This window comes from Pristis pectinata, chromosome 6, assembly GCF_009764475.1.
Source record: "Pristis pectinata isolate sPriPec2 chromosome 6, sPriPec2.1.pri, whole genome shotgun sequence".
Lineage (NCBI taxonomy): Eukaryota > Metazoa > Chordata > Chondrichthyes > Rhinopristiformes > Pristidae > Pristis > Pristis pectinata.
In genome coordinates, this window is record NC_067410.1 from 93260002 (window position 1) to 93272134 (window position 12133).

Genomic DNA, 12133 nt, shown 5'->3' on the forward strand with positions numbered 1-12133 from the left:
GCAGAAGAGGTGGTAAGACAGCCTTGATCTTGGTAAATGGCAGAGCAGCCTCTAGGGGTTGAATATTCTCTCATGCTCCTATTTCTCATGTTTGCCCAATGATCCATTTATTATACACACTGATTCATATGCACCACACAAAGATGGAAGAGGTATGATCACCGCAAAGCATGGCAATCAGAAAATTTACTGATCTGAACAGAGATTTCCCTGTCCTAAACACTACCTAATGGCTTTTGGAAGGGATGCCTGCTTGTAGAATGCTAAGTTTAGATAAATGGCTCAACCTGCTGACTCCTGCTGTATTATTTATCACGTAACCTCAGAGCACAGAAAAATACCATTTGATCTTTCCTGCCTCCACAAGCGATGTGAAAGAGCTATCCAATATTTTATTCATCTGCTCTTTCTGCCTATTCCTGCAGGCATCCTCTTGTAAATTTTAAATCTATTTCATTTTTTAGAGCTAATATTGAATATGTTTTCAGCATTTTTTTTAGATCAAAGGGATGATGCATAAAAAGAATTTTCCTCATTTGCTCCTGGAGGTTCAGACAAGTATTTTTAAAATCTGTCCTCTGGTTACACCAGTGGAAAAGGGTTTTCCCTACCTGTTGTATCAAAATCTGCACATGACTTTCAGCATCTCTATTAAACCTCCCAAATGAATCTCATCTGAGATAAGGTTTGCTGTCAGATGTCTAGAAAAGAACAGCAAAGTGAAAAGACATAAAAAAAAGATTGTGGATTGTAACCGGGTTTCCCAATTTTATCTCATTTTAAAAGCACCAATCCAGTTACTGTCCAGAGTTGGCATGAAGAGGACACAGAGTGGTCTCCAAAATATTAGCAGGATGGAGAGCATGGGAGACAAGGTGGATGTAGTCCCCATGCATGTGGACTTAGTTGTCTACCTGAGCTAGACAACTCGGTCAGCATAGACGAGTTGGGCTGAATGGCTGTATAACTCAATTATTCTATGACAGAGTGATATTCCAACAACTTTAACTCATAGACTCCAAGTTGGCTACAGTGTTGGCACAAGGATGGGGACTACATCCATCTTCTCTCCCATTGATCCCAGGTCCCTTTTGAGTTATTCCCCTCTCACCTTAAACCAATACCCTCTAGCTTTACACTCCCCCACCCTAGGAAAAAGACTGTGATCATTCACCCTATCTATACCTCTCATGATTTTATATACCTTTATAAATTCACCCCTCAGCCTCCTACACTCCAGGGAAAAAAGTCCCATCCTATCCCAGCCTGGGATATGGACCAAACGCAGGCAAATGGGACTAGCTTGATTGGCATGGACAAGTTGGGCCAAAGGGCTTGTTTCTATGCTGTATTACTCTAGAACTCAATGATTATCCAGCCTCTTCTTACAACTCAAGCCCTTCAATCCCAGTAACACCCTCGTGAATCTTTATTGCACCCTTTTCAGCTTAATGACATCTTTTCTATAGACCAGAACTGCAAACAATATTCCAAGTGTGGTCTCACCAACTAATTGTACCATTGTAACACGACATTCTGACTCCTAAACTCAATGCTCTGACCGACGAAAGAAAGCATACCAAATGCTTTCTTCACTACCCTGTCTACGTGTGTCTCCACGTTAAGGGAACAATGTACCTGAACCCCTAGGTCTCTCTGTTCTACAACACTCTCCAGGGATCTACCATTTACTGTGCAAGTCCTGCCAAGGTTTAACTTACCAAAGTGCAACATCTCGCATGTGTCTGAGTTAAATTCCATTCACCATTCTTTGACCTACTTCCCCATTTGATCTAGATCCTGTTGTAACCCTTTTCAGTGTCTACAAGATGATCTACAAAATTTATTTGCTGTAACTTTGCACTTCCTAATTAATTGTAATATCTTGCAATGTAACACAACACCAACAGGTTTAAATACATACTGTACTTTGAGCTCAGTTTGAGTCGGTCATCTCAATCAGAAGAGACTATGATTTTAGCTTCTGCCCCATGAATTCCAAGCAAGTCAGCAATTGCTAGGAATAAACAAAAGGATGTTGGTTATTCTTTTGGCCCTTGTCCTGCTTTAATCCATTCCCTTGATGGATTGACCTAGTGGGAAATTTGCAGCCACTTCTCAAGTAGGACATAGAGTCAAACTGCATTCAGCCTTCAGTAATGTTGCTGGGTCCAATCTTAGAAAAGACTGGCCAGCATCTCCTTTCCCACGCTGGCAAAAATTGGGACAATACCCAGTGGCTGTGCAGTGATTAATTTACTTAAGGGGATTTAACTACCCATCTAGAGCAATGTAAGCTTTTCCTGTCATGGCAACAGTAATTCTGATGGTTCTCAAGATATCATAAGCAATGATTTTCATTTTTTTACATTTGAAACAAAACTGTACAACAAACTGCCTTTGTATAGTTTTCAGATAATGGGCTGATTACATTTCAAAGAAACAATGATTATGTACAGTATATATATCCAACTCCATTCTGGGCATTCAGAGGCTATTTGTATAAAACACCATCGATGATTGCTGTTTTCTGGGATGATGCAGACGTGAGAAGAGGTAGCGGATGTATATACTACCAGGTATGAAAGGTCAATCTTTTAATGGAAATTGCTTTTATAACTATTTGAGGATGTATGAATAAGTCTGTTATGTGTTAAAACTTACTTTAGCTTCCTTTAGAAAGTATATACTTGGAACAAGATAATATAAAAACTCTTGCCTAGAAATGACACTGCACCCTAAAGAATTTGGAAAATTGACTTTTTTGGTCACTGCATCAAAGTTCAGCTTCAGTCCCAACTTTGGTTTTAAGAAACCAGGCAATGTACAATTTTGCACTCCATTGTGTCACCCAGTTGTTGACTCCTGAGGCTGGGCTTGGGAAGTCACCATTAGCACAGACCAGCAATAATATGCCATTGCTGGGGCACAGTTGGGACAGAAGAGGTTGGACAGGCACATGGTATTAAGTAGAAGTGGGGAGGGAGGAATCAGACTTGCGCGTGTGTTGTGGAGGAGGAGGAGGAGGAGGATCATAGTATCCCAAAACAGAGGGGGATGAGCAAGGTGGGGATTGGGGTGGCTGGTATGTTTTGGTTTTGAGGGGAGACTGGAGAGGCTAGGCCTGTTTTCCCTGGACTGGTGGAGGTTAAGAGGGGACATGATTGAGGTATATAAAATTATATGGGGTAGAGATAGGGTTGACTGCAGGAAGCTTTACCATTAAAACTAGAAAACATAGATTTAGGGTAGGGGTAAGTAGTTTTGAGGGGATCTAGGGGGATCATTTTCACCCAAAGAATGGTGAGTACCTGGAATGCACTGCTGGAGAGAGTGGTGGAAGCAGAGATGCTGACAGCATTTAATAGACATCTAAGTGAGCACTTGGATCACGTAGGGATAGAAGGCTACAGGCCAAGTGCTGGAAGATGGGAATAATAAGGATTGGTACCCACTGGTTGACATGGACATGGTGGATCGAATGGCTTGTTTCCATTCTGTATGATTCTATGACTCCATGTCAGGACAAAGAAGTGGAGTGGGCAGAGGTAAGGGATAAGGGATTTTTTGTGAAAATTCTAAGTCTTGGTGGATTTTTTTCCCCTCGCCAACCCCGATATACCAGTGCCACCTGCGAAGCTTATTCTTTCAGTTAATGTCACCAGTTGTTTGGAACCAACGAGCTAAACAAGCCACATAGTAATGTATGTATGTCGAACTTCACTTCTAAAATTCCATTCCATTGATTTAAATGGAAGCAAACTTCAGAAGTATTGTTCAACATGCATATATTACTTCATTTACATTTAGTGCTACACCAGAAAATGAATTTCTACCCTTCTGAGCTTGGACATCATTTCTGCCATGCCATACATGAATTGTTGATAGCAATAATTTATAGAGAGTTCACAACTTTATGTTTCACAAAATATTTAAGTATATATACAATGAAGAGGTAAACTGACAACAACATTTTTAACAACATTTCAGGTATTTGATTTTCAATACAAGAATGATGATCATAGTCGGAATTTCCAGAATGACCTTAATGCACAAATCAATAAGTTTTATGGATCTGAACTTGGCATCACCAGCTTTGAGTCTAAATGGGCAGTCAGGATCACCTGGGAAAATATGCTTCCATTCACTGGATATAGAAATGTGGACTATCAAGGGGTATGTATTTACTAATTTCATTTCCATTCATTTCTGGCTAAATTTAAAAACATTTCAGTGGGCTCATATATGTCATATGCCAGAGGAAACCTCTGCATGCACAAGGAATAGCAGCATGAGTAGGCCATTCACCCCCCACTCTGCTATTCAAGAAGATCATAGTTAACTTCAGTGCCACTTTCCTCATTGAACTTACATCTGTTGATTCTCATAATATCCTAAAATCCATCAATTTCTGTTTTGAATGTATTCATCAACTGAAACTCCACAGCCCTCTTGGGTAGAAAATTTCAAAGTTTCACTATCCTCTGGGTGAAGAAATTTCTTCTCATCCCAGCTTTGAATAGCCAAACCCTATTTTAAGACTGCTAACTCTGGTTCAAGGCTTCCCAGGGCCTGCATTCTAGCAATGGAGCTGAGTCCTGATGAAATCCCTGGTGTTACAATGGGTGATTGTCTCTTAAATTCAGTGTCAGGGCAAATTTGGTGTTGGATCTGAGAACCTTCTGATTTCAAAAAGGATTTTGGATGTGTGGATTTGAAGGCAAAGGGGAAGGGAACTCAGTTTTTCTTTAGTTTAACATTTAAAATATTTTTATTTGTTTTAAATACCACAACCAATCAAAATTTTCTCATGAAATATTTATAGTTATTCACTTCCAATAGTTTTTCGAGATCCCAGAGATCTTTTAAAGCTATTTAAATTAATGACAACTTTCAAAGTTGTCAAATCTTTCCACCACCTCCCCTACCCATCTTGGCCATGTCAGCTGTCAAAGCTAGTCAGGACATAGCAGGGGTGGGGCTTCCACACTGGGTCTGCAGCCCAAGCATCATTTAGGCAATGCTGCTGGAGTTGAGTGTGCAAAGGGCCTGTGAACTGAGGATTCAGTATCTGGTTCCACACAAGTGCAGATATGTTTTTGGGCAGTGGGACCCTTCTGGTGTGAACTGACCCACCGTCACTTTAATTAAGCATTAATGGAATAACAAAGCTGACCTTTTTTTCTTTTTCAGACTAATACATACCAAGCAGTCTTAATAACTGATGGTATTTTCTCCTTCTGCTTAATTCAATTCAAAGATGGTGGAATGAACTGGAAATATTCAACAAGACCTTTCCAGAGTAATTACGCTCTCATGGGATATTATAGGTATTCAGAACACAATCTGTACTGTATATTAAAATAGAGATTTCTGAGGTACAAATTGCTAGTATTGGTGTGGATTTTCAATATTAATGATAGTGAAATTATCAATGATCCACAATATTTCTTTGCTAATCAGAGGGCCACTTCCTCTGGCAGCTCAGTCCATATGCACATCACCTCTGCATGAAGAAGTTGCCCCTCAGGTCCCTTTTAAATCTTTCACCTCTCACCTTAAATCTATGCCCTCTAGTTTATAGTTCCTCTTCCCTGGGAAAAAGACTATGTGCATTCACCATGTCAATGCCCCTCATGATTTTGTACACCTCGATAAGGTCACCCCTCAATCTCTCATGTTCCAAGGAATAAAGTCCGAGCCTGCACAACTAATCCTTGAGTCCTGGCAGCATCCTTGTGGTTGTTCTCTGCACTCTTTCCTATAATAGGGTAACCAAAACTGTTCAAAAAACTCCAAGTGGTCTCACCAACATCTTGTACAACTGCAACATAACATCCCAACTCTTATACTCAGTGCCCTGACTGATGGCTATCGTGCCACATGCCTTCTTCACCACCCTGTCTACCTGTGAAGCTGCTTTCAGCGAATTATGTTCTTGTATTCCTTGGTCACTTTGTTCCACAATATTCCCCAGGGCCCAACCATTCACTACCCTGGTTTAACTTGCCAAAACGCAACAATTCACACTTATCCAAATTGAAAGCCATTTGCCAATCTTCGGTCCACTTACCTAGCTGATCAAGATCCCCCTGTAATTTTTGATAACCTTCTTAACTGTCTACAATACCACCTATTTTAGTATCATATGCAAACGTACCAACCATGCCTTGTATGTGCACATCCAAATCATTTATGTATATAACGAACAACAAAGGTCCCAGCACTGACTCCTGTGGCACACCACTAGTCACAGGCCTCTAGTCCAAGCAGCAACCTTTAGCCATCGCCGTCTGCTTCCTACCATCAAGCTAATTATGAATCCAATTAGTTCTGTTTCCCTGGATCCCATGCAATCTAACCTTCCAGACTAGCCTGCCATGCGGTACCTTGCCAAAGGCCTTGCTAAAGTACATATACACAACGTCAACTGCTCTACCCTCACCTATCATCTTGGTTACCTCTTCAAAAAACAAAAAAGAGATTTGTCAGACACGATTTCCCATGTATAAAGCCATGCTGACTATCCCTAATTAGACCTTGCCTATCCAAATGTTGATAGATCCTGTCGCTCAGAATCTCCTCCAGTAACTTACCCACCACTGATGTCAGAATCACCAGCCTGTAGTTCCCTGGCTTGTCTTTGTTGCCCTTCTTAAATAATGGTACAATATAAGCCACACTCCAGTCTTCTGGAACTTCACCTGTGGCTAAAGATGAAGCAAATATCTCTGTAAAGGCCTTTGCAATTTCTTCCCTCACTTCCCACAAGGTGCGAGGATGCACCCAGTCAGCCCCTGAGGATTTATCCACCATAATGCACTTTAAGCCACCAATACCTCCTCCCTAGTAATTCATATGCGGTCCAAGACATCATCACTCATTTCCTTCATTTCTATAGCAACCGTCATTTTCTCTGATGAAAATTGATGAGAAATATTCATTCAAAATCTCATCCATCTCCTGTGGCTCCACGCATAGATGCCATGCTAATCTTTAAGGGGACCTATTCTCTCCCTAGCCACCCTTTCACTCTTGATATACCTATAGAATTTCAGAATTTTCCTTAACCCTGCCTGCCAGGTCCATCTCATACCCTCTTTTTGCCCTCTTGATTTCCATCTCAAGTGTACTCTTGCACTTCTGATAGTCATGGAGAGATTTTACTGGTTCCCAATTGCCTAAACCCAAAGTATGCCTTCTTCTTTTTCCTGACGGAGCCTCAATATGTCTTATCAAGCAGGGATTCCTAAACTTGCCAGCCTTGCCTTTCACCCTTGTGGGAACATGCTTCCCCTGGACTCTTGATATCACACTTCTAAAAGATTCCCATTTGCCCATCGTCTCTTTACCAGCAAACAGTTTCACCCAATCCACCTCTGCATGATCCTGCCTCATGCCTCCGAAATTGGCCCTGCCCCAGCTTAGGACCTTAACTTGTGGGCCCATCCTATCTCTCTCCATAACTATTTTAAAACTAATAAGATTTACGGTCACTGGACCCAAAGTACTCCCCGACTGACACTTCAGTCACTTGTCTTACCTCATTCCCTAGGAGGAGATCCACAGTTGTGCCCTCTCTCGTAGGGCACTCTCTATATGGATTAAGGAAACTTTCTTGGACACGTTTAATAAATTCCACCCTGTCCAAGCCCTTTGCACTATGGGTGGCCCAGTCAATATTAGGGAAGTTAAAATCTCCCACTAATTCTACCCTATTATTCTTACAACTATCTGCTGTCTCTCTACACATCTGCTCCTCTAATTCCTGCTGACTACTGAGGGACCTTTTATACAGTCCCATCAAAGTGACCATCCCCTTCTTGTCTCTGAGTTCTACCCATTTGCCTCACTGAATGATCCCCCAAGAATATCCTCTCTAAGCACGGTTGTTGTGTCCTCCGTCATTAAAAAGGCAACTCCCCTTCCTCTCTTACCTGTATTTCTGTCATGCCTGTAGCATCTGTAGTCTGGAACATTAAGCTGCCAATCCTGCCCTTCTCTCAGCCACATTTCTGTTATGTCCATAATATCCCAGTCCCCAGAGCCAATCCACGCCATGAGTTCATCTGCCTTACCTGTTACACCTCTTGCATTGAAATAAATGCAGTTTAAACCAGCATTCTTCCCTCTCCCTTTACTGTGTTCCCGGCTATCCTGACTAATAAACATTCTCTTATTGACTACAGTATGTTCCCCCAACTTCCTGTCAGCCTCTCTACTGCTCAGGATCCCACCCCTCTGCCAATCTAGTTTAAACCCTGAAATCAGATAAGAGGATTTTGTAAGGGTGTTTTCCCATTGATTTTAATGGAAGAGAGTGGTTGTTAGAGACCCAGAGAGGAGAATTTAAATTACATCTTGCTAATTTATGAAGAAGTTTCCCATGTTTCTAATTCATTGAACTGTTCATAATATTCATTAAAAATCTCATTAGTGCCATGTTAATTTAGATTTTTTAAATTGGTTAAAATTTTAAAACTTTTTTGTAGTCTTTCAAAGTGTTTATGTTTTTTAAAGCAAAAAGTTTGATCTCCAGGAGATCAGATTATCTGGGGATATAACTTAACCTACTGTTTGATTGTTTTCTGATTTTGTGGATGGGGTAGTCTTGACAATTTCAGAGCATGTCACTTATACATTTGCAATGACATTGAAGGGCATTTCACAGAAAAATCTCCCAGCAATTTCTCCAAGTTGGCGCTGTTTTCATCAGTCACCAGTGACTGCAAAACGGAGACACAAGAGATTCTGCAGACTGTAAAATCCTGGCCATTATTTTATTTGTATCACTTGAATTGATGGGGAACAGTTGAGATAAAAACATAAAACTGAAAAAAAGTCTAACTTGTGATTAGTATTTCTTGGCATTTGAGCCCTTTGCCATAATGAATTATTTGTCTGGAATGTTCATTCAATGGAGCTTTTGTTTCTTCAATCTTCTTCTGCTTGACACACATCCACTGTATTATAAATTGATACTATTTCAGTTGTTTCTATTTACAGTGAATCTACATCCTTCTTCTTTAATGACCCTCAGACCAGATTTAATGTGCCACCTGAAAAAATCTACCATCCTGATAAATACCCTGGCCATAAAACAGGTGAGACATGTTAATAGTCAAAGTAAAATGCAACAAGGTCCACTGATGTGTTGCTGTTCTAAAGGGTCAGCCTTCTACAGTTGCTATTCACTTGAATAATGTAATGTAAATTTGAAAAAGATGTTAATTATTTTAAGATGTTCAGCAATTTGTTTTTTGTAGCCAATGCTTGCAATGGTAATTTGATTGTAACTATGAATCTGTTCTTTCAACAATACAACCTTGAGATTCCTTCTACTGTATCTATGATGAACACTGGTGGTGTTACTCTCTAATCAGTGATTAGAGAGTATTACTCCTTAATCATACAATCTTGCATCATTGTTACAAATACAGTATAGCACTGAAATTCTTGCCAACTCTCTCAGAACATTTACAATATGTGCTACCAATATTGGTAAAGACACTTAATTATTTCATAGCCATTAGTCTTTGCAAATTACAGCAAGTTTGTTTTAAGATTGCAACTTTCACCTTAGAAATTAGAGCATGTTATAGAAACAGCTTTTGACCAGAGGTACAAATGTGTAGAGAGATTGCAGATAGCTGTAGAAATAACAGGGTTGTAACAGTAGGTGATTTTAACTTCCATTATATTGACTAGGCCTGCCGTAGTGCTAAGGGATTGGGGCAGAATTTGTTAAGTGTGTCCAGGAAAGTTTTGTCCTGCATTATGTAGCTGGCCCAACTTGAGAGGGGGCAACACTCGACCTCTTGGGAAATGAGGCTGGGCAAGTGAGTAAACTGTCAGTGGGAGAGCACTTTGGGAACAATAACCATAATTCTATTAGTTTTTAAATAGTGATGGAAAGAGATAGCAAAAAAAACTGCTGGAGGAACTCAGTGGGTCAAGCATCTTCTGTGGGGGGAAAGGAATTGTCAACATTTCAGGTTGAGACCCTACATCAGGACTGAAAGTGAAGATAGCCAGTATAAAGAGGAGATGGGAGGGGTGAGCCAGTGGGTGATAGGTGGACCGAGGAGGGGTAAAGGATGCTAGTCGGATGGAGCAAAGTGGGGAAGGGAAGGGATGGAACTGGGAGACAGAGGCAGGTGTGTGTTAGGTGGAAGCATACAAAGAAAAGGTAGCTGGAATTAGGGGGAGGAGGGGAGGATAAGGGTAGAGATAGCTGGGAGGGTGCTAAGCAGGAAACAAAAGCTACCAGTGCTAGAATATGATAAGTAAGGAAGATGATAATGGGAACTATTAAGGGAGAAGTGAAGGGGAGATGGAACTAGATGGGCGAGGGTTATTCCTGCAAGTTCATTTGTCAACTGCAATATATTATCACTCTTTCATATACTGCATGTATAATATTTTCACATTTGTGGGTAGTAGGTGGATGAAACCAGGAGCTGGAGGGGGACAAAAATGGGTCACGGGGGCTGGGGGGTGGGGGGGTTATGAGAGGGGAGACAAAAACTGGAGGACCAGTGGTGGATCGGAAGGAGAGAGTGAGAGAGTGGAGAACCCATAAGGTAAAGGTTACATGAAATTGAAAAATTCAATGTTCATAACATTGTGTTGTAAACTACCCAGTCTGTGCTTGGTCTCACCAATGTAGAGGAAGCCACAGCAGGAGCACTGAATGCGTAGAGAAGGTCGGAGGAAGTGCCTGTGAATCTCTGCCTCACCTGGAAGGGCTGTTAAGGTCCCTGGATGGTGGTGAGGGTGGAAGTGTAAGAACAAGTGTTGCACCTCCTGTGGTTGGAGGGAAAGTGTCAGGGGTCAGGGAGGAGTGGGTGGGGAGTAGATCAGGGAGTCACAGAAGGTGTGGTCCCTGTGGAAGGCAGAAAGGGGTGGGGAAGGGAAGATGTGGCTAGTGGTGGGATCCTGTTGCAGCTGGTTGAAGTGATGAAGGGTGATGTACTGGATGCAGAGGCTAGTAGGGTGAAAGGTGAGGACTAGGGCACAACCTGTAATCTATGAAGCTGTGGGTGTTGGTGGGTTTATAGTAAATGTCAGTGGCTAGTTTATCTCCTGAGATGGAAACAGAGTGATCCAGAAAAGGGAGAGAAGTGTGAAAAATGGTCCAAGTGAATTTGAGAGGGGGTGGAAGTTAGTAGCAAAGGTGATAAAATTGACAAGTTTTGCATGGATGCAGGAGGCAGCAGCAATGCAGTCATTGATGTAATGGAGAGAGGGTGTGGTGCCAGAGGAAGTTTGGAACAAGGACTGTTCCACATAGCCACATTCCTATAAGACAGGTGTAGCTAGGACCACACGAGTGTCCATGGCTACACCTATGATTTGTAGAAAGTGAAAGGAGTCAAAAGAAAAGTTGTTCAAAGTAAGAACAAGTTACCTCTGGCAGATGAGAGTGTTTGTGGAGGGGAGTTAGTTGGATATTTGTTGCAGAAAGAAGTAAAAGGCTTTAAGACCTTCCTGATGGGGGATGGAGGTGTATAAAACCTACACATTCATATTGAAGATGAAACAGTGGGGGCCAGGGAATTGGAAAGTGATAGGACTGGTCCACAAGTTAAAGTGCTAAATTAGGACAAGACCAATTTCAATGGCATTAGACAGGAACATCCAAAGGTTGATTGGGAGAGGCTGTTAGCAGGTGAAAGGACATCTGGCAATTGGAAGGCTTTTAAAAGTGAGATAGAGAGAGTTCAATATGTTCCTGCTATAGTTAAGGGCAATGCTGGCAGGATTAAGGAACCCTGGGTAATGAGGGATATTGAGGATCTGGTCAGAAAAAAGGAGGCATACTGTATGTAAGATACAGGCAACTGGTATCAACTGAATCCAGGAGGAGTATAAGGGTTGCAGGAGTATACTCAAGAAGGAAATCAGAAGGGCAGAAAGAGGGCATGAGATAGCTTTGGGTGAGAAAATTAAGGAGAATCCAAAGAGATTTTATCATTAAGGGGAAAAGAGTAACTAGGGAGAGAATAGGGCCCCTCAAAGACCAAAGTGGACATCTTTGTGTTGAGCCATAGGAGATGGATGAGGCCTTCAATAAGTATTTATCCTCTGTTTTTACTGTGGAGAAAGACATAAAGACTTCGGACCTTGAGGC

At 41.4% G+C, this 12133-nt stretch overlaps 1 protein-coding gene across 1 annotated transcript in view; it reads left to right on the plus strand.

Annotated features, from left to right (window-relative positions):
• The window catches only part of LOC127571233 (mucin-4-like), a 169334-nt gene that overhangs the window by 23744 nt on the left and 133457 nt on the right, over positions 1 to 12133 (plus strand). Inside the window, exons 12-15 of the mRNA XM_052017430.1 lie at positions 2409 to 2579; positions 3991 to 4176; positions 5194 to 5330; positions 9007 to 9104. Of these exons, the coding sequence (XP_051873390.1) occupies positions 2409 to 2579; positions 3991 to 4176; positions 5194 to 5330; positions 9007 to 9104 (592 nt within the window). The remainder of the gene's footprint in view (positions 1 to 2408; positions 2580 to 3990; positions 4177 to 5193; positions 5331 to 9006; positions 9105 to 12133) is intronic.